The sequence below is a fragment of the Brachyistius frenatus genome, unplaced genomic scaffold, assembly GCF_029030835.1.
Source record: "Brachyistius frenatus isolate BFR_SWC_R1_liver_20210118 unplaced genomic scaffold, ASM2903083v1 Contig_87, whole genome shotgun sequence".
Lineage (NCBI taxonomy): Eukaryota > Metazoa > Chordata > Actinopteri > Embiotocidae > Brachyistius > Brachyistius frenatus.
In genome coordinates, this window is record NW_027210686.1 from 847,424 (window position 1) to 870,712 (window position 23,289).

A 23,289-nucleotide genomic window follows, 5' to 3' on the forward strand; every position below is an offset into this window, starting at 1 on the left:
ATGGTACTAACCCACAAAGAAGTGTTGACAGAATCAAATTATTGTATTGCCATGTATTAACATGCCCCCCCCTTAACAAAACAAAACACAAATGTACTCAGAACTGCAGTTACGTTCAGTAACTTCTATTTATTTACTTAATTCCTTTGCAACTGTTTCATTTCAGCTCATTGTGAGATTCGCTCACACATTTTTCTGTCACTGAAAGTTTCACTAATTTGTCTGTTTCTGTGCTCTGCTGCATGTCTGTGTTTGATGAAGGGCGGAGCCTCACAGACAGGAAGTGCAGCAGAGCAGCAGGTAGACAGGTGAATGTTACTCCAGTTGGCAACAACTACACTTGTTAGTTGACTGTAAAAAGATTTTTTTTTTTAATAAAAATGGCCCAGGCTGTCTGCCTCAGGGAATCACTGCACACTCTGGATTCAAACTGGTCTGAATTGAAATTGTGAATCAGGTGTGAAAAAACTATGTGGCCTCATTCTTAAAGTATAAGAAAGAAATCCCCCATCATGACACTGAAAGGTCACTTAATTCTGCCTAATCACACCATGTCAAGCTGCTCAGGTGATCTCTTCTTCTGCAAAGGAAATAGAAGTAGAACCCACAGCAACATCACTTCTCCTAAGAGACAGCACCCTGCTGGGAGGACCCGTCCTGTACCAGGACCCAAAATAAGGTACGACCCACCTTAAAGCCCTCATCAGCTACAGTAATGTACCATTTATTTCCATACAGACTTTGTTTCCATGTGTTGTCCTGCAGGTGACCGACAGGTTTACCTGAGCCACCAATAGCAGCGCGTGATGGTCAGGTCATAGAAAAGCAGCCTACAGATGCCTTTGGACTTCTCCATCTGCACATCTTAAAAAAACTCATCCATTTTCCCTCGAGAAAGCTCTTCTTCCCTCTTTAACTCAGATAAAGTGATGTCACGTATCTCACTGTTGGTTGGGTCTGGAGTTATGAGTGTGAAAATGAAAGTGAAAGCGGTGTGCAGTGAGATTAGCAAACCTCTGAGACCCTCTTTCATCTCTGCTGCAGGTTAGAGGCTCCAGGTGAGTGATGTCAGCTGATGTAAGGCAGAGAGATGGAAGACCTCGGTGCAAAGGTTCATTTTTCTCAAACTGTGTTCACAAATTTGCTCAAAAGATTATTGCAAAGGTGTGCGTTGGACTAGTGACAAGACAAGGCCTCTCTGAAATGTGCAGTTATATCTCAGGGGTCAAAAAACACTCCGAATCTGGTATGACCACCATTTGCCTCATGCAGTGTGAAACAGCTCCTTCTCAGAGTTAACCAGGTTGTGGATTGTGGGACTGGTATTCATTTTGCATTATCATGCAGCAACATGATGGACGGCAGGACAACGGGCCTCTGGACCTCATCAAGGGCTCTCTATTTATTCAAACGGCCATCAATGAAATGCACCCGTTTGTTGTCCATTAATTACGCCTGTCTATACCATAACCCCACCGCCACCATGGGCCACTCTGTTCACCACGTTCACATCAGCCCACACGACACCAAACGCACCAAATGTTGGCCATCTGCCTGGTACAGCCTGAACTGGGATTCATCTGAAGAGAACACTTCTCCATCCAAGGAGAGCATTTGCCCACTGAAGTCAGTTATGACGACAAAACTGACAGTTTGTGCAGAAATTCTTTGGTTGCTCAAACACACCTGTGCAATAATCGTGCTGTTTAATCAGATGTGACACATCTGCCAGGCGGATGGATCATCTTGGCAAAGGGAAAGTGCTCACTGACACAGATTTGATCAAATTTGTCAACAAAATTTGAGAGAAATAAACTTTTTGTGTGCATAAAAGAAACAAAAGTGTTCTATTTATATTTTTGTTGCATATACTGTGTACACACACACACTGGCTGATATCTGAATTTATTTACTCTCTCATATTGGTTTGTACATCAACACCAAAAATCCAGTGTCAGCCAGGCTCTCTGTAATATACTGGATGTACCCGGCTTTGACTTTGAACTCAGGTTTTTAGATGTCTGGTTAACATGTTCACATACAGAATGCGGATATGTGGACATTCATTTAACGCCTGCCTGGATTCTCCTGACAACAGTCTAGAAAAATGGAAGTAAACCAGACACAAGTTTGGACCTAACGAGATACAGAACATTTCTTAGGAGAATATGTTAAACATAGTCCAGACTTTATTGAAATGCATGAGGCCCTTCCTGCTGACAGAAAAACTGATTTCTTCATTGATTAGTAAAAATGGATGAAGTGTTTAAGTGTCAGCAGGTGGATATGTTTAGCCTCCGCTCCTCCAATATCAATTTAAACCTCGTAAACAATTTCAGAAGCTTGTAAATCCTCTCCCCAGGACTCACTGTGAGCTGCTCAATTAAAGCCTGCACAGACTGTCAGCATGTGATATTTCTTTCAACAGCAATACAATTTTATGAGGCATCAATACATGGTCTCACTCTACATGCCAGCCAGCTTGTTGCGAGCCAAACAGCAGATGCTTCTCTTCCTCGTTTTGCATATTCACCACATGAAAGATGGCAGCGAAGCCAAGGCTTCTCTCCACCAGGTTTAAGAAGTAGGAACTCGTCTGTGTGGAAAACACTTCAGCTATTTTCACACGTTTCATTTGGCCTCGTACTATAGTTCTCTTTAGGAATTTCTATATAAATACTGCAGATTTCAGACAAGATTATAATCACAAACACACATCTATGGTACATAATGCTGGACACATGAAGAAACACCTCCAACACCATCTCCTGACACATTACAGCGAGAGAGCTGCAGCATTAGAGCGGATGAGACGGGGTGTGCGTGAAGCATATTTACCGTCCCAGAAGGATTGCTGCTAAATATCAGGTGATGTTATGTCCATTGAAGAACGCTGCTATACGCCTTCCATTAGTCAGCTTCTTGGTGTGCAGCTAGCTAGCTATCGTTGACTGATGGCATGTGAGGGAACATCGGTGAACCGCAGCCCACCGGTTGAGGCAGCTGGACGTCCAGCGAAGCGTCTGCTTCTGTCTGAGGATTTATCAGTTAAAAAGGACTTTTTCTTCCAAACGTTAGTGAACCGCTTGCTTGCGTGGCTGCTGTGGAGTTGTTGGGTTTGTCTCGGTGATGTCGGCCAGACGGAGACACACGTTGGACAATTGAATTGACACATGAAATCTGTCATGCTAAAATATGTTGAACTACATCTTTCGGGTGGACATAACAGATCACCTAAAAATAAGCTCCAAACGTTCAAACTTTCCTTTGAACATGAACATTTTACAGCTGAATGTGTCAATCTGGTGACTCTGAGATTACAATGAGAACATCACCAACATGGAACAATCCCCTTAAATGGAAGACCAACATTCAAATTAGCCAAAATCTTACCAATTGCCTGATATGCACCCCCGCATGGATCAGTGATGAAGCAGCGACCTACGCAGGACTTCACGTCACCAGTAGGCGGCTTTAGGACATCAGGCCCCTCCCCTATTTCAACAGCCAATTGGCTTGAAGCAAAGTCACCTGGTCACAGTTACAAACGGTCAGCTGATGAAGAGAGTGTTGGACGAGGCAAAGAAACGATCACCTCATCAATGTATTCAAGGAACAGCCGTGACATTAGAGAAACTCACTGTCCTCGTTCATGTTTCACATGACATGAATCTGGGAGGTACAACGGAAGTTCAGAGTCGTTGCTACGGAGACGTTACTCCGCCTTGTCCAGTTGCTTTGGTGTAAACTGGCACCGCCTGCTTTAATGTGCCCTCGGCTGGAATCAAGTTAAATAGAAGGACAGACTCGTTCATTCTTGACTTTTCCTGGTTGTTTTCATTTTTCTGTGAGGATGTCGCAGGTCCTCAGGCTGTGTTTGTCTTTGTGTGTTGTGAGGTCTCCACCTTAAAGAGCTCTGAGATGACTTATGTTGTAATGCTTTACAGCAGATAAGCTCAACCTGATTTGCACACATAAAACAGTGAAATAGTCGACGACTGCACGGCACAAAATACACTTTCAAACATGCAACACTGTGTATTTGCTGTACATGAAAATGGAAACAGCAAAAGGAAACTCCAGTCCTTTGTGCACAGCAGCCGTTTTAACGAATGAAGACCATCCTCAGCTCGTCATGCTTTACTAGCAAACCCGTGAATCTGCCTCACCCGTCTCTGCCGGTGTATCAGGGAGCTCATCCTCAACATCTACACACAGAGTGCAGCGAAGAGTCCTCCGTCAGGACATCAGAGGACACGTCGGAGGACACGTCGGAGACCCAGCGAGCTTTGAGACTTCTGCACTCCTTCAGGCCGTTTCAGAAACATCTCACTCAGCTTCACCATCGCAAACTACATCTTGAGGTTGGACTTCATGAGAAAGGTGTTTGCCTGCTGAGCACTTTGAACGAAGACGTCATTAACCGTGGGAATCCATCCACCTTTCAAATGGGTGACAGGCTAAACAGACACCATGAACTTTGGTGGAAGTAACCGTCTTCATCGAGTCCACAACTCTACTTGTAACGGCTATGCGGCTTTCGCAAAAGAAAACAAAATGGAAGCCTTATCTTGTAATTATGACTTTCTGTCTCATAATTAGGAGATCTAGATCTCCGATTCCTGGTCCATTAGTCTGTTGTACATTATCTAGTAATTATGGTAAAACTATCTCAATCAGGACCAGGAGTGGGGCTGTGCATCAGGATCCGGTAACTCTGACTCTAAAGCATAATTTGGTGTATTAAAATCAGATGTGTTTCCTATTAATGTGGCTACTGTGACACTACGGGTCAGGCAAACTTCCCACTCTTCCACACATTTAAAAAGATGACAATTTTGCTCACTAATCCCAGGTAATTTAGCATTCTTCATTTTCCAGCTCACTGCCTGCCTGAGAGTCGTGTGTGTTTTAAGATGTCTCAGTAAGTAAATGCATCCGTCAGCACAGTTTGCAGCTCACCGCAAACACAATCTGTTAATAGATAATTCAGCATTTCATTTCCCAGAATGTAAACAAATATAAAACGGGGCTCGTGTTGCTAAACAGTGTGACTCATTTCATCCAAGGAAACATTCTACTTCCTGTTTCTTGTTCAACTTTACAGCTGTTCACACAAGAGATGAATTTTTAATGTGACAATTTCCAAAATAGTTTGTTGGATAAACATCACTCATATTGAAATTGAAGGCTCATATGTCTTACATTAAATCAGGTGACACCCGTCCGTCCCTCGCAATGATGGATAATCACCTTTTAACAATCATTTGACATCCAGATCTTGTTATTTTGAGGTGTTTTATCTTCATTCAATGTCATAATTACAGGATAAAGTCTACAATTTATTGTGAACGCAACACACTTTCATAAATTCTTTCTGATCCAAGAACCAGTGGTTGGTTCAGGTAATGACATAAATCTAGACACTTCACAATATACATTTTAATTTTTAACAAAAGTTTAGTATTTACTAAAGCAGCTATTATAAATAGCCGGTTGCTGTTGGGTCAATAACTTTGTGGGGTTCCTTTTACTGATCTGGATGAAAACAATTCATTTGCAAATAAATTTTAAAAAAAATGCATCCAAATATCATAGTTTTCTCCAAATTAAAAAAGATATTTGTGCAAACTCTTTGCATTTCTTTAAAAACAGATAGTTTTGATAAAAAAAAATGTTTTTGTTTATTTATGTATAATTTGAACGCAAACAATTGAAGCAGGGGACATTGTACCGCTTAGAAAATGTACTTTTCCTTGTTAGTATTGCAATAAAAAACCTTTTTAACAGTCAGCACATATGTCCATAACAGGGTGGACATATCATACGGATCATTCTCCAAATATTGGCTTAAGGTTCTCTATAAATGAGTGGAAGCTCTGAAAATATATATTTTTACAACTACAATGTATAATATTTAACATGACAAAAATGGAATGAACTTAGACCAAAATGTGTGAGTATTATGAGGGCTGACAGGCACCCGGCAGCGATATCCACCCTGGAGTTGTCAGTGAATGATACTGAATCAGGAGGAAACTGTGCCTTTATGTGGACTATTTGTATGTTGGCGACTGAATCAGAATAAACTGTGATAAACAACGTGTGTTTGTGATGATGAAGGAACATATGATCCCGTCTGTGGTAGCATGTTTCTCTACAGGAGGGAGACCGAGACCTCAAAAGAAGATTCTGTATGAAGTTATGTCCTCTGTAGAAAACAGTCTTAATTCTCCACACTCACATCAAAGACACTTCTACATCAAGAGGAAATGAGTAGAAATTGGTCCGAATTGGATGCGACCAGGTGCCACTCACTGAAAACTGAGCACACACGTCCTCAAACCGCAGTAACTGTCCAAAGGAAGCCAATTTATCTCAAGTAGGCAGGAGAGACGGATAATAGAGGTTTGACACTTGATGCAGGCAGAGTCATCAAGGTGGGCATCAGAAAAACCCTGGAGAGTTTCTGCCATGACAGGCGAGCCAGAGCTCACAAATCTCTGGCTTCAACTTCACCACGAAATCCTGAATGAGCTGAAGTCCTCCTTCAGCCCGTCGCGGAACCAGAACTCACTCCGGTCCGCTTCCAGCCGGACACCGCGCTCAACGCTTCCAAAGTAACATCTGGGTTTCTCTTCCAGCGCAGCGACCAGGCAGGTAGAAAGGAGGAAACAACCTGTGCCCACCAACACCTCACCTTCCCACTTCATCTCAAACAGAAGCTCCAGGCTCTGACAGCAGAGGAGAACCATGAGAGCAGCAGCAGAACCGGAGGACGTTCACTCACCTGGCTGCGCTGCTGGACGCTCCGCGGAGAAGAGACGCTCTCCCTGGACACCTCTCCTGTCCTGTCCTCTCCTGTCCTGTCTGCTGCTCCGAGCACCGGCAGCGACCACAAAGCTCGTCTCACTGAGCCCACACACCGGAAAGGGTGAGAGGATGTCTTCAAAATAAAAGCAGGGCATTGGCGGTAAAACTGGCTGGAACAGAAAGAATATTCCAGTTATTCTTCCTTTGTTTTTTGCCACAACATTACACAGCTCTTATCAATTCATGTTGTCTTGAATGTGTCATATGGAGCTTGTTTATGTAGTGACCCTCTTTATAATAATAAGAGATCACAACTTGTTTTACAAGGACAGTTACATCATACAGTATATGGATATGGATTGTTGCCATGTGCTTGACTGGACAATCATATCTATGAATGGATAATGCTAATGGAAATGTAGTGTGTCCTATAGACAGGTCCCTGAGTGACATTAGCCCAGGTTAAACAAAAATAATTTTTAAAAAAAAAATCCATTTTCAGATCTAAATCAATCTTCACTCAACCTTCAGACCGCCCACTCTGCCATGACAGTATTTACGCAGCTCACCTGTAAAGTTTCACAGTCCAGCAACGATACATCAAAGTCCGGCCTGGTTACGTCCACAAAGGTCCAGTAGATCCATTCCTGTGAAGTATTTGGTCCAAAACACGTTGTCACATCCACAATACCCTCGACCCGCTGTTAGCTCATTTGAAACTTCCCGCCAGGTGTTCAGATTGACATCTCACTGAGCCAATAGGAGCTTCCATATCCTGTCCTCAGCCTAGAACAGCCAACCAGAGTCGGTACCGGGCGGAAGTGTCACATCCAGCCAGTCGGAAGCCACATTAGAGGTGATTGACACCTCGTATAGCCAATGACATTCTGAATTTGAGTACATGGGGCTTCAGTGGGCGGGGCTAAAACCAGAAAGAAAGAGTATCAAATTGGGAAGACTTGTGGATTAAAATGTGCATTAATGTTACTGCTTTGGGTTCTAGTCTTAATGTAAACATTAATGTTGTTATGTTAGAGGGTTCCTTGTACAATTTATAGAATCACTTTTCTAAGATTAATTTTAAAATCTAAGAATTTGTTTTATTGTAACTGAAATATATCCCTAACAGAATTCAAATTGAATCGAATCGAATCAGGACCTTGTGAATTGAAATTGTGATGATATGCAGCCCTACCAAACGTAACCTGCTCCGGATATACCCTGAACCATATCTAAATGCAAATAAAAGTACATTAAAATGCAAAACAGCTGCTCTGTAAATTATGCATACAGTCATACATTCTGCAAAACAAATATGGCTTATCAAATATGAAGGTATTCACTCACTCTCTCTCCACCACTCTTTTGTCTTTCCTTCATTGATCCCAAACATGCACGTTTGCTAGATGACATGTCTTATTTTTAATAGTTTTGCAAATAAATTTCATTCTACACGCTCTACACATTTAATATTCTGCCATTTCTATCGTCCCAAACTCCAAAGAACTTCAACATTTACTGGCTACTGATACAGTAATGATTGTAGTTATTTATTTGATTATTTTTCAGACTTCCATGTTGCTAGTTTAGTATATTTTATGAGACTGATTGAGAACTGACCTTTTATTTTTTATATTAGTTATATATTACATATTATATTGTTATTTGTACTGATGTAAGGATAGTAACAACATTTTATTTGCAGCACTTGAGAACTGTCTTTTATATTATTTTGGTGCCGTCCGTGTGAGGTCGGTCCATTTGTACTGACCTGATCTTTGGTCCTCCTGCGTGTGAATGGAGCTGATCCACTAACACTGGTGACGAAGAAGCTGCTAGTTTAACAACATTACCGCCAACTTCCAGGTATCCTCGTGGTTTTTAAAATCACGTTACTTCATGTTTTCAAACGTGTGTTCATGTTTTGTTTTTCTAAGTTACACACAACTCTATGATGCTTTGTGTTTTTTTTCTGCCTCAGTCTTGTAACTGAACTGAAGCCAACATTTCTCCTTTTACTGACATGTTTGCGTAGATATTGGGATGTGACTTCTGCTTCTCATTTTATCCAACACACACGATGACACGTAGTGACCCTTCCTATGGAGGTCAGATGAACTTATTGTCGGTCGCTTTGAGCAAAAAGACTCCGAAAGGATGAAAATAATAAAGCTTTGTTTGAACTGATATTTGCTCTCCCTCTCATATAATGTTGGAGGACAGGAAGTGTTAGAGGGTTACACCACATTCACTGGGAAACCCTTTCCAAATATAGTTCTTCTTGGAGAGAGCTTTATTGGCAAGCTGCCTGATAACTCAGTTGGCTGTCTCAAAGCAATTTAATGCTTGAATGATTATTGCCAGACTGCTCGAGGCTAAAAGACAATGCTCACTTAAGGATTCTCTGAAAGATCAAATAAGCAAAAGACGGGTACATATGAGTACATGTGAGGATACCACACTGTAAACCCGGGAGAAAGGAAGCAGTCATTTAGAAATAACAAATATATTGTTTTGATTTTTTTTTTTAAATGTCGCAGCATTCTGTCATTCACAGAAATTAATATATTTACATGAGGAGTGTTTTAATTGACTGGTTTTAAATGCCATCATCTACCTGCTGCAACGAGCTCAGTCTCACCTGGATGGAACCGGTGACTCTGTGAGAATCACTTTCTTTGATTTCTCCAGTGCATTCAACACCATCCAACCACTGCTGCTGAGTGAGAAGCTGCGGGTGGTGGGGGTGGACATGTCCACCTTCTCCTGGATCACTGACTACCTGACAGGCAGACCACAGTTTGTCCGTCTGGGCAGTGTGCTGTCTGATACGGTGGTCAGTGGTACTGGAGCTCCTCAGGGAACTGTTCTGTCTCCCTTCCTGTTCACCTTCTACACAACTGACTTCCAGAACAACTCAGAGTCAAGACATCTGCAGAAGTTCTCTGATGACTCTGCAGTGGTCGGATGTATAAGGGATTGACGGGAGGACGAGTACAGGGCAGTAGTGGAGGACTTTGTGGAGTGGGCGGGAAGAAATCACCTCCTCCTGAACGTGGCCAAGACCAGAGAGATGGTGGTCGACTTCAGGAGGAAGACGACGACGGCTCCACAACCGCTGAGAGTTCTGGGAGAGGAGGTGGACATGGTTGAGGAGTACAAGTACCTGGTGTCTCCATGACAACAGACTGAACTGGAAGACCAACATCAACGTTGTCTACAAGAAGGGGATGAGTCGACTCTTTTTCTTGAGGAAACTTCGATCCTTCAATGTGTGCAGCGAGATGTTGGAGATGTTCTACCATCTGTTGTGGCCAGTGAACTGTACGTCTCTGTGGTCTGCTGGGGGAGCAGCATTGGAGCCGGAGACACCAACAGACTTAACAAACTGGTTAAGAAGGCCGGCTCCATCATCGTCTACAAACTGGACAGTCTGGAAAAGGTGGTGGAGAGGAGGACGCTGAACAAACTATTATCCATATTGGATAATCCTGACCAGCCTCTCCACCACCTGCTGCAGGGACAGAGGAGGACGTTCTCCAAAAGACTCCTCCAGCTGCTGTCACAAGGACAGATACAGGAGATCATTCCTGATACAGGAGATCATTCCAGAAACAGGAGATCATTCCTGATACAGGAGATCATTCCAGATACAGGAGATCATTCCAGATACAGGAGATCATTCCAGATACAGGAGATCATTCCTGATACAGGAGATCATCCCTGATACAGGAGATCATTCCTGATACAGGAGATCATTCCAGATACAGGAGATCATTCCAGATACAGGAGATCATTCCAGATACAGGCAAAATCCATCACACAGCAATAACACTGTTGTCTGTGTTTCTTGGTTGTTTATATATATACTGTGCATTTTATATTTAATTTTTTTTGGACTGTTTTTGACTGCTTTTTATTGCTTTCCTGTATGCTGCTGTCGCGAAAAGATTTCCCCTTGGGGATTAATAAAGTAACTACCTAACCTAACCTAATAAACAGTCAGCTTAATAGAAACCTCCCACTGTGGAACAACCTGCGTGGGATGGATGTGTAGTTCTTTGTGAAGACACTGAACCCTTTTCACCCACAAAACACAGAGCCATCAGGAAATCTACAAAAATACAACAAGGTACATAAACATACAAAAGGTTGGTGGAATCAATTAATCTTTTGTAGTTAACATACAAATGTAACTGGGTGGTAAATATATACAAATGTAGTTTTCCACTGGAGGTTGGGTATAATTGTCATAGATGTTTGAATGTTAATTTTTGTTATTTACTTGTAAATTTAATATTGTTTAGATTACAATAAAAAGTGAAGCAGGTTATATTTGGTATTCCAGTTTCACTTGCTCGTGCAGACTTTGTTCACAAGGGGGCAGCAATGAGTAACTTCGTTTCACTGCCAAGTGTATCACAGTTTTTCTTTCAGCAGATCTGCAGCTCTGATGCTCCTCATGCTGCCGTTGCATCACTACACATTCCTGCTGGGTTTAGATGTGTTGCAAGCGCTCTGCAGCATCTGCACTTCTTTTATAAAACAGTTGCCCACTTTTTAATTCCAGAGCCGGGTGGAGAAGTAATGGATGTAATTCCTCTTGAATAGGCAGCAGGATAGTGCAAGACCGACATCTATGTTTTAAAAATGTGTTTTTATTAATTCTTTGCTGATTCTGATTAGAATATCCTACTTGTCACAATACCAGTATGCTTAATTTCCTTCCGTGTTTCCAATATATCAATAGATACAACAAAGCTCACCGTTTTGCAAACAGAAGTAACAGGGATTGATTACAAAATGAAGTACTCCTGGGATGATGACTCATGGATTTGGTTTACTATTGTCAAATATTTTTTTTACTGGGTATAAATAATGGATGGATGGATGAATGGAAATCTATTTTATTTTTTATGAAATGGTCAAAGTTGTCATATTGACATTTAGAGTGTATTGATTAATTCACTGTCAACTCCAGGCCTAGTTTTAATCAGCTCCTGTTTGGGCTATTAATGGTAATGCAATATATCTAAATACCAATGCAAACTTAACACTTCCTGTACCGTTTCAAAATAAAAGCCCTTTATATTTCAGAAGACGGAAACCCTTCAATTGACGACAAGTCTTTTATTGTGAAACATTTGCAGGAACATTTTGAAGCTGAAATTGAAGAGGTGTTTCAACAGTTAAAAACTGCAGGACTCTCTTGTTGACTTGATATTTGAATTACTTTAATTTAATCAAGGCTACATTATTGACTACAGCAAACCTGCTTGAGCTGGAAATCCAGTAAGAAGAACTTTAGATTAAAAAAAAAAAAAAAAAAGAGAAAAGAAAAGAAGGTACTAAAACCTGCCAATATGTTTGATCCAAATAAATCCCGGGCGATGGCTTGTCTGACATCCGTGCCACTACCATAGTCCAGTGTGATGGGATCTGTCTGTCTGTCTATCTATGAATACACACACATACATACATACATACACACACTAACAGACTTAGTTGTGGTTCAAACGTAGCTTTCAGGATTATGATAGTAATCAGTCATAAAAAGATACTGAAGAATACAATTCAAAAAACAGTATTATTATTTTTTATTTCTCTTTTACTTTGCTCAAAAACTGCAATTAAAATTCATGATTTCTAAGAAACAGACTTCAAAAGGTCAAATGGCTCATATAGTTCAGATTGCTGGGAACAACAGTCAAAATATATTTGACGTCAGAAAGCATAATATGTCAACCTGCATCATCATCATCATGTATTTTCTTCTGCCTGTGTAATTGATCTGAGGGCTCCACCAGCTGGTCAAAAAATTAATTGTACTCCGTTCTACTATAAAAGAAAATGGACCATTTGGGATGCTACGACCTAAAAAAGGAAAAAGAAAACAAGTAACAAAAACTGAAATGTGAAAAACAGCAGATCAAGTGTTATCAGGCTGAAAATTTAAAAACAAAAATACCCTACAGTGTAACAGTCACTTTTAAAGGACTTTTTTTTTATTCTGAGGTTAACTGTTAGCTCGAGAACGAGGAGTGATTCTGAGACACTTGATTTTCTTCCTGTTATTTGTCACTGTTTTCTGTTTGCGAAGCCGACTTGCAAGTAAAACGTTTAAAAGGAACAGTAAAAATCAAAGCAGCACAAGTGACAGCTTAAATTTTAGGCTCTTAAAATGCTGGATGTTACATTTCCTGTCATGAAGTCTTTCAGTCGACTTTCCTTGATCGGTAAACAGTTTTTAAGGCTTTCAGATATGAATTTTTGAGCCAAATCAAATATAAACCTGATGACATCACAATTACATCATCAGGATTATTTTCTCAAACTTCAAAAAGCTCCGTCAGAACCACAGAAAATATCACTATTTCCACTGGCTGAGTAAGACTCCTTGTGGAAAGTAAACAGACATCCATGTGCAAATCTCCTTAATAACACCTGTAGTGTGCGGTCAGATATGTTGGTATTCAAAAAACAATAAGATGGTCCACATTACCAGGTAGGAGTAAACAGTTTAGGAGTAAACAGTTTGGGAGTGAAACACCTGACAGAGGTTGCTTTTTCAAATGAAGCAGCCTCAGTGTGTACATGTCAGTGTAGCTCTGTCTGAAAAGTGATTGGTGCGTTATCCAGCTGTAAAAATAAAGAATTATTCATAGTTTGTGAAAACACAGCATGTATGAGATTCTCCACAACACGGTAGTTCAAGGTGAAGAAAAACCCAAGGAAAACCTCCAGATCAGAAAAAATCCAATCAGAGCAAACCTGAGAAAACAATATTGAAGGAAAGGAACTCTGAAGCCTTAGAGCTGAAAGAAATGTGGTGCCACTGTAACAATCCTCCAGATTTTTATAAAGCTAAATAACCAGCTGCTGAGAAGCAGTTGGTTCATGAGCCTGCAGCAGGGGGCAGAGACTGCTGGGAGGAGCTGTGGAAGGAGTCGGGGAGGTTCTTGGCGTACTCCACCAGCTCGTAGGAATCTCTGATGTCCGTCAGGCCAAACCAGAAGACCGTCCACACCCCCTTAATGAAGCTGCCGTCACAATGTTTGAAATACCTGCACAGACAGAGACATCACATGGCGAATGTTTAAATGTGTGAGCATCTCCACCTGCTGTTCATGTGTGTGTGCTGCACCGCAAACAGAACAAGGGAGCCCATCCCAGTGGAGCAGAACTACAACGACTCCAATGAGTCCAATGAGATCACTGCTCTGTTGTACAAGTTGTTCATGTTTAACTACACAATAGATATAAATGATGAAAAAACAACTTAGTAAAGCAATTTATATCATTACATCAATTCAACACAAATTAAGCATTGATTCCTGTCTCACTGCAAACGTTCACATCGGTTTCAATGTGAAACAGCAGAATTTTAGAAACATAATATTACACTTTGTTTAAAATCAGATGGAAAAGAGGTGATGTAGAGGAGTAATGAACGGCTGAAATAAAGGTACCTTTGAGACTTTTATAGAAACATAAATTACGGTTTTTAGAGCAAATTTCTTGCTCTGCATTTAAAAATCAATTTAATTCAGTGTATTTCGAGAGTAAAATCAACATCCAACATACAAACAGACAACAACAAACAACAAAACAGCAAAACAACACAGCCAAGCAAAATAACAAAGAACACGTTAAAAGCATCAATATTGTGACCTGGACCTATAACAGCATAACGAAGGGAATGATTCAGGGACACCGGAGCAGCACTAATGAGAAGTTTCATTTTGAAGCTACAGAGGGTTTCTGCCCTGAACTTGAACTGGGAGGTAGTTTTATAGAAGAGGAGCCTGGAAACTGAAGCTCCGCCTCCTGTTCTACTTTTAGAAACTCAGAACTACAAGCAGGTTGAGAGAGAAGTGGTCTGTCAGGATGATGTGGTTCTATAAGATCTCTGTCAGGATGATGTGGTTCTATAAGATCTCTGTCAGGATGATGCGGTTCTATAAGATCTCTGTCAGGATGATGCGGTTCTATAAGATCTCTGTCAGGATGATGCGGTTCTATAAGATCTCGGTCAGGATGATGCGGTTCTATAAGATCTCGGTCAGGATGGTGCGGTTCTATAAGATCTCGGTCAGGATGGTGCGGTTCTATCAGATCTGTCAGGATGATGTGGTTCTATCAGATCTGTCAGGATGATGCGCTTCTATCAGATCTGTCAGGATGATACGGTTCTATCGGATCTGTCAGGATGATGCGGTTCTATCGGGATGATGCGGTTCTATCGGATCAGTCAGGATGATGCGGTTCTATTAGATCAGATCAGTCAGGATGATGCGGTTCTATTAGATCAGATCAGTCAGGATGATGCGGTTCTATTAGATCAGATCAGTCAGGATGATGCGGTTCTATAAGATCAGATCAGTCAGGATGATGCGGTTCTATTAGATCAGATCTGTCAGGATGATGCGGTTCTATTAGATCAGATCTGTCAGGATGATGCGGTTCTATAAGATCTCTATCAGGATGATGCGGTTCTATAAGATCTCAGTCAGGATGATGCGGTTCTGTAAGATCTCAGTCAGGGTGATGCGGTTCTGTAAGATCTCAGTCAGGGTGATGCGGTTCTATAAGATCTCAGTCAGGGTGATGCGGTTCTATCGGATCTGTCAGGATGATGCGGTTCTATCGGATCTGTCAGGATGATGCGGTTCTATCGGGATGATGCGGTTCTATCGGATCAGTCAGGATGATGCGGTTCTATCGGATCAGTCAGGATGATGCGGTTCTATCGGATCAGTCAGGATGATGCGGTTCTATTAGATCAGATCAGTCAGGATGATGCGGTTCTATTAGATCAGATCAGTCAGGATGATGCGGTTCTATTAGATCAGATCAGTCAGGATGATGCTGTTCTATTAGATCAGATCAGTCAGGATGATGCGGTTCTATTAGATCAGATCAGTCAGGATGATGCGGTTCTATTAGATCAGATCAGTCAGGATGATGCGGTTCTATAAGATCAGATCAGTCAGGATGATGCGGTTCTATTAGATCAGATCTGTCAGGATGATGCGGTTCTATTAGATCAGATCTGTCAGGATGATGCGGTTCTATTAGATCAGATCTGTCAGGATGATGCGGTTCTATAAGATCTCAGTCAGGATGATGCGGTTCTGTAAGATCTCAGTCAGGGTGATGCGGTTCTATAAGATCTCAGTCAGGGTGATGCGGTTCTATAAGATCTATCAGGATGATGCGGTTCTATCGGATCTGTCAGGATGATGCGGTTCTATCGGATCTGTCAGGACGATGCGGTTCTATCGGATCTGTCAGGACGATGCGGTTCTATCGGATCTGTCAGGACGATGCGGTTCTATATGATCTATCAGGACGATGCGGTTCTATAAGATCTGTCAGGACGATGCGGTTCTATAAGATCTGTCAGGACGATGCGGTTCTATAAGATCTGTCAGGACGATGCGGTTCTATAAGATCTGTCAGGATGATGCGGTTCTATAAGATCTATCAGTATGATGTGGTTCTACTAGATCTATCAGGATGATGTGGTTCTATTAGATCTATCAGGATGATGTGGTTCTATCAGATCTATCAGGATGATGTGGTTCTATTAGATCTATCAGGATGATGTGGTTCTATCAGATCTGTCAGGATGATGTGGTTCTATAAGATCAGATGGAACTTGGTCATGAAGAACTTTGTAAGTCAGCAGGAGAATTTTAAATTATATTCTTGATTTCGCAGGAAGCTGATGACGAAAAGCTAAAACAGGAGAAATATGATCTCTCTCTCTCTCTCTCTCTCTCTCTCTCTCTATATATATATATATATATATATATATATATATATATATGTATATATGAACTCAATGAAATTATTTAGATTGTAAACAAATTCTCCCAGTTTTGTTGGTTTTGGTCATTGCTTGTGTCCATTTTTATACACCATCACCACTCTAATTGTTTGTATGGTGGTGAAGTGAACTCCTCACTGAAGTCAGAACTTCTGTTGCAGGAAAACAACCCACCTTTACAGAAAACACCTGAAAACACCTTAAAAAACCCTCGCAAGGATTTACTGTTTGTCTTGTTCTCAAACGAAACCAAAAACCCATCTTTACATGCTCGTACTGAACCCGCATTAAGTTATTTGTTTAAAAGGGACGCATGTAATGGAACAAAAAGTGGGTGTGTCTCACCAGGGGTTGATCCTGTTGGTGGCTCTGGACCTCCAGAACAGTTTGCCCAGGTCCTGTCTGATACACTCCCAGAGGATGGGACTGGTGCCCTGGCCCTGCTTACTGCTGCTCACCACAAACTTGTCGAGGTAGGGAGTGCCGCTGTTCACCGGCTCCATGGTGATGATGGCTGCCGCGCTGTAACTGGACATGAAGACAGGATAATGAATACGATACTAATGTTGATTAGATCCCAGAATTTGGGTATTTTCTTGCTGCCATAGTTGCACACACCCTTCGGAGAGGTAGATGGAGTGCAGCCGTCCTTTCAAAGAGTCGATGTAGTCCCGCCTCAACGTTTTATCAAAGGACTGGTTGATGAGAGCGAGGAGACGCTCCACGTCGATCCCATCCAGAGAGCTGTACCTGCACACACCAAAAGCAATAATAATGAGAGTAAATGAAATGCAGTGTTTCATTGTGCTTTCAACCTGCAAAGGAAAAAGTAACGCAACAAATAAAAGGGCTTGATTTTGGATTATGACTTGAATTAAGAGTTGTGGTTGGTGTGGTATCTACAGGCCTGTGTATGGGGTCTCCGTTTTTAAAGAGCGTCCCAGAACCTAAAACAGATGAACAGAAAGAGAAACTAGCAGTTATTGAAAAATATTCTGATGTTAAGGACTTTTTTTGACGACCAAAACCAACATCAGTGAGTCGGCCAGCGGTCTCACCTCTGTGGCTGAACAGCTCGGTGAGCAGCGTGTCCGCAGAGGTGATCACAGCCGACGACTCAGTCGGGAGCTGGTTGAGGAGTCTGGCGATGGCGGTCACTCTGCGGCGCTCTGACGTGCTCAGCCACGCCGCTGTGGACAGACCGGGCAGGTCAGTGGGCAACAACACGCTGTCCAGGACCTGCGTTCAGGACAAAGTCCTTTAATATGCAGAAAATTGACATTGAATTTATTTGCTTGTATATGATGAGATGCATGGCGTGCCTTGTGTTCTTGGCTGCGCAGGCCACCCAGGTTGTTCAGGAACATGACTTTGAGGGGCTGCAGGGCTCGAGAAACGGCCACGGTCACCTCCGTCGGGTCCAACATCACCGAGCAACCTCGCCTGTCCCTCCCCACGGGACAAATCAGAGGGATCGTCCCGCAGTCCAGACTCCACTGGAGGAGGCTGGTGTCCACGGCGATGGAAGGTGGAGCACTGCACAGTGAGGAGGGGGAAGGTGAGGAGGGGGAAGGCGAGGAGTGGGAAGGCGAGGAGGGGGAAGGCGAGGAGGGGGAAGGCGAGGAGGGGGAAGGCGAGGAGGGGGAAGGTGAGGAGGGGGAAGGTGAGTGATGTCAGTGTCGGGATGAAGAAGGTCAGTGAAGGAGAATCTGTTAGAGTCCAAGTGTTTGTGTTATTCAATGATGTTAATGAGGACGTCGACTACTCGGATCAACAGCAGCTCATCTACCAGGTTTCATAAAGTAAAACCTGACGTGAACCAGGAGCACTTTCAGGGAGGTTTTTTCTTACGGTCACATTTTTCCTGACTGTCAGCTCATTTATTTCTGCACCTCGATGGAAACAGTGCAACAGTGGCTAGAAGGAGGGAGAACTTAAGAATATCTGGTGTTTAATATCACCATTATTATGTCATAAATCATAAAAGAAGAAAGATAATTAATTTGACAAAATTAAAAAACTTATAGAATCTCTATATACAACATTTCTCCAAGTGTTAACAAGTGTTACCAATATTGGAAAGAAAATGATGTTGAAACTTTGCTGCATTGTTGTCACATGACTGTTGTTCTTGGCCGAGTCATCCGAGGAGGGTTTTTGTACAGAATCTGAACAGCTTATTTTTTTCCCCAAAATGACACTAAAGTCATTTTTATATAATATCACTATTTTAAGCTTAGATTTTGTTATTTTTTTTTCTAAGAGTTTCTGCCTGATAAACTGTAATTTTTGCGCTCTTTACATGCCTTTCAAAGTCCCTGGCGGTTTGTGAGGTTCAGAGGGTTAAAGTGTTCAGAATCTATCCAACTGTTCAACGCTGTTTGTATTGAATGATGTAAAAGGCAAATGTGACTCTATTAATGTACAGAGATGTTTACAGCATTTACAAGTCTGATTTGACATCCCATATTAACAGAACTTGTTTGTGTACTGCCGTCCAACCCTGAGGAGCCGTTCATGTTCGGTACTGTAACTAAGTGAACTGAAATAAAACTCCAGCCGAGCATACCACAGTTGTCACAGTGTATAAATATCATGAATGAACATGTTTTTTGCGACATCAATACTTTTTCATGTAATTTATTATGCCAAAGGTACACGTTTTTTTTTTCAGATTTCAAGCAGCTGGGTTCTGCAGTAGAAATGTTCTGCAGTAGAAATATTCTCCTGGCATAAAACATTTTTGGTTGTTTTTTTTTGGCACGATATTGTTAGAATTTTTAAAAGGAAGTAATTTGTTCTTCGCCAGATGAAGGTTTCATCCAACTCCTGTTGCTGGAGTTTTACTCAAGAAAAAGAGTTCATGCTGAAAATAATATATTTTTTCCCCTGTGGTATTAAAGTTGATACAGAGAATTGTAGAAAGCGTGGTATTAGTACAGACTAGTAGATTTCTGGTATCTCGACATCCCTATCACAGTCCACGGAGGGGACCTGCTCCCCAAGTAGAGTTAAGGGCTCATTCAAAGGTAATGAAGACAACGTCTGTCCCGACCCTCACCTGCTTCCTCGCGGCGCTTCCTGCAAGAGAAGGAAGGACTCGGCCGAGAAGAACGGCAGCACGGTGGCCGAGTGCTGCTGAAGAGCCTGGGTCAGCAGCTGGCACCGCTCCACCAGCTCTCGGGTGCTCCGAGACCCGACCTCGGGTTCGGTGAGCCCCGGCTCCTGGTGCTCAGAGCAGCCCATCACCACCACAGCCTTCATATCCATCCGCTGCAGGAAGGAGAGCCCGAATGCCAGGCTCTGGACCATTTCCCAGCTGTCGAACGCTGAGCTGTCCACCTGGGACACACAGAAAGACATCGTGTTAGCACCAAACCAAACCAAACAGCTGTCGAACAGAGATGTACTTACGGTCTGAACCTAGAAGATTAATGTGGACACCATGTTAGTGCTGTCCTTCAGAGACTGTCTGATGGAACAGAATTTTGTTTTTTTTATGAAGCTGTCACCTTTCTTGGGTTTAATAAGGTTGGAGAATGAATGACGCAGTAGTAAAAAACAAATGTGTACCTGGGGAGTAGTTATTATAATTTGCTCCAAATCTATATAGAAGGTTCTAAAAAAAAAACTTCAGGAGTGTGTGGGAAGAGAGTTTAAAGTGTCGATCTAAAAAAAAACCTCTGACCAGGTGTCAGTACATAGAGCAGAGATAGTGGCAGCTGTTGTTGGTTTACAGCGAGGAGGTCAGACCTAATACCCATAACAAGACTTAGATTGGATCACACAGAATTGAATGGCACCATGTTTGTAGGTGGCAATATGCACCTCAAACATGTTTGCAATCCACCTGTAAATCAAGAGAAGAAGAAATTGCCAACAGTCGCCTTTCTGAAGCATTTCAAGAGCTTTCGAACCAACGCACACAAAAACACGTGGAGCTCAGGTCCTGAAATTGATCAAGTGACGAGACTTAACACTCACTGAAGCGACCAGCTGCTCAGTGCGCGTCACGGTGCATCGCAACACGAGCAGTTTCTGAACGTTTTAATTGCAGATCAAATGACTGGAAGGTTTATAGGCGTGATAGCATACCTGCAGCCACTTCCATCAATCATCATTTGACAGGTCTTCTTCAAAGACCCGGATGTGTGTGTGACACAAACAGAAATGAACCGGATTTACCTAAATGTTCGGTTTCAGAGCTAATTAATACAATTTCATTACAACAAGTTTCAAATTCCATATGTTTCCAAACAGATTTTAGTTTCTTAATGCAATCATTCAAGGAGCTACAAATTCAAATCATGTGATTCAAGTTGAGCAATTGAAATAAAATGACGAGCCACGTTGAGTTTCTAGTGACATATTTCTGCCCAAAATAAGCTTCCATCTCAATATGTTTCACAAACAGCTAATTTAACGCGACAAAACTTTCATCTTCTACGAGCGAAGTTTTTCTTCAATCCAAAAGTTTACCTCCAGCACGGCAAAGGCAGGAGACTGAGCCGAACCCGCTCGCTGGAACTGGGTCAGCCAGTACCGAGCCTCCCGGGGATCTCCACCAACTTCATTGAGGAAAGCCTTCACATCCCGGTAAATCAGATTCCGGTTGGCCAGTACATGTCGGTCTGCTGCGGAGAAATAGCCCAGATTCTCTTGCTGGGCCAAAGCCGCCGGTTTTCCTCCAGAGCCGGCCGCGTCAGAGCTCGCCATGCGGCGCTGTGGACCACACGTCCTCCGTTGCTGCTGGCCGGAGGTCCGCGTCAGCGCCGGGGCGGAGGGGGTCGTCAGGTACTTTCCTGCCAGTACCATCGCCCTGCAACCGGGGGAACTGCTGTTCACTTTGGACATGTTGAAAGCTGAAAGCGGTGTGAATCCCTCGGGCTGACGGCTGGAGCTGCGCTGCAACGCATGAAATCTCCGCGAAAGACCGGCAGCTGCAGCAGCCCGGGCCGCCTGGATCAACGGGGGCCGCCTGGATCAACGGGCCGCCTGGATCAACGGGGGCCGCCTGGATCAACGGGGGCCGCCTGGATCAACGGGCCGCCTGGTTCAACGGGCCGCCTGGTTCAACGGGGGCCGCCTGGATCAACGGACCGCCTGGTTCAACGGGCCGCCTGGATCAACGGGCCGCCTGGTTCAACGGGGGCCGCCTGGATCAACGGGGGCCGCCTGGATCAACGGGCCGCCTGGTTCAACGGGCCGCCTGGTTCAACGGGGGCCGCCTGGATCAACGGACCGCCTGGTTCAACGGGCCGCCTGGATCAACGGGCCGCCTGGATCAACGGGGGCCGCCTGGATCAACGGGGGCCGCCTGGATCAACGGGCCGCCTGGTTCAACGGGCCGCCTGGTTCAACGGGCCGCCTGGTTCAACGGGGGCCGCCTGGATCAACGGACCGCCTGGTTCAACGGGCCGCCTGGATCAACGGGCCGCTGCTGCGTCGGCACTTCTCAGATTTCTGTGCTCATGTGTGGAACTCAGTCAAGTCCATTCCCACTGATAATAGACCCCCCCCCCTCCCCCACACACACACACACACACACACACTCTCCCAAAATGATCTGTTTCTCTGGTTTTACTATTTATTAGTATGTGTTTGAGTCAAATTAAATCTAGTGTTTTATTCTATAAACTACTGACAACATTTCTCCCAAATTTCAAATAAAATAAAACTGAAAGCAGTGATGTACGGCCCTCGCACTCCGGGCGTGGCCTCCCCACGAGGGACCGTATACCCGCTTAAAGTTGCTATTTTTGTCTCGTTTCCTGTCTCCAGCAGGGGGCGCTGGCGAGCCTTTTGGCCACGCCCACTCGCAAAACACATCACCACGCTGGACATATGTGACACCTTTCGTGAGGTTTCAAGCATCCTTTGACCTTAAACATCAACTTCCTGTGTCACGGGGAGACATCCAACTTTGCCGCATCGTCACGGTGACACCCATTGACAAAGTCCAACGAATGTCTCAATATATCATCAACCACATGTTTAGGTTATTGTGACCCGACTTTACGTTCATGGGATCAACCAGCTCTGCGTAGAATGTGAAAGTATGAAAAGTGTCATTTCCGGTGGCCACCAGGCGGCGCTATGACTATGAGCAAATATTCCCCCACAGGCGTCTTCAGGGCGGGGCTGTTATCATACCTGTGATGTTTGCAGAAGGTCGGTCCATGTACATAAGATTTAAAGCAACTCCTCCTTTCATGGCGAGACGCCTCTCACGGGCACACACATCGACGAAAACAAATTATTTTGATAACTTTTAATCCTTTTTAAAACTTTTTACATCCTTTGACCTTAAACATCAATTCCATGTGTCCCGGCGAGCCAACATTCCTCCACAGCTGGAAAAGACTCATTGCAAGTTATCGCAAACGCTTGATTGCAGTTGTTGCTGCTGAGGGTGGTCCAACCAGTTATTAGGTTTAGGGGGAAACACTTTTTCACACAGGGCCATGTGGGTTTAGATTGTTTTTCTCCCTTAATAATAAAAGCATTCATTTAAAAACTGCATTTTGTGTTTACTTGTGTTATCTTTGACTAATATTTAAATTTGTTTGATGATCTGAAACAACAGACATGCAAAAAAATAAGAAATCAGGAAGGAGGCAAACACTTTTTCACACCACTGTGTA

General features: G+C 43.1%; 2 protein-coding genes across 5 annotated transcripts in view; both read right to left on the reverse strand.

Moving 5' to 3' along the window:
• Positions 1–6,895, reverse strand: part of LOC138627515 (RNA binding protein fox-1 homolog 1-like) — a 298,993-nt gene extending 292,098 nt beyond the window's left edge. The window contains exon 1 of one of the 4 annotated variants that reach the window (XM_069709919.1): positions 6,791–6,895. The gene's annotated coding sequence lies outside the window, so the exon portion shown is untranslated. The remainder of the gene's footprint in view (positions 1–6,790) is intronic. The other 3 variants (XM_069709911.1, XM_069709909.1, XM_069709908.1) reach the window with 3 other exon arrangements.
• A 5,045-nt stretch (positions 6,896–11,940) lies between these two features.
• Positions 11,941–21,611, reverse strand: nags (N-acetylglutamate synthase). Its single transcript, XM_069709951.1, has 8 exons — positions 21,125–21,611; positions 19,707–19,987; positions 17,968–18,181; positions 17,704–17,884; positions 17,553–17,592; positions 17,264–17,395; positions 16,991–17,173; positions 11,941–13,877 (listed from the first exon to the last, which is right to left on the reverse strand). Exons 1-8 carry the CDS (start codon positions 21,497–21,499, stop codon positions 13,709–13,711), a joined length of 1,575 nt encoding a protein of 524 aa, XP_069566052.1. The 5' UTR covers positions 21,500–21,611; the 3' UTR covers positions 11,941–13,708.
• Positions 21,612–23,289: the final 1,678 nt, after the last annotated feature.

What these genes read in the sequence shown, in the direction of transcription:
- nags (XM_069709951.1), bottom strand. Translation starts at nt 21,499, where the DNA reads ATGTCCAAAGTGAACAGCAGTTCCCCCGGTTGCAGGGCGATGGTACTG. An exon ending in TGCGCAGCCAAGAACACAAG is followed by an intron (nt 17,885 to 17,967) that starts GCACGCCATGCA and finishes TCCTGAACGCAG; the next exon opens with GTCCTGGACAGCGTGTTGTT. An exon ending in CGAGCTGTTCAGCCACAGAG is followed by an intron (nt 17,593 to 17,703) that starts GTGAGACCGCTG and finishes CATCTGTTTTAG; the next exon opens with GTTCTGGGACGCTCTTTAAA.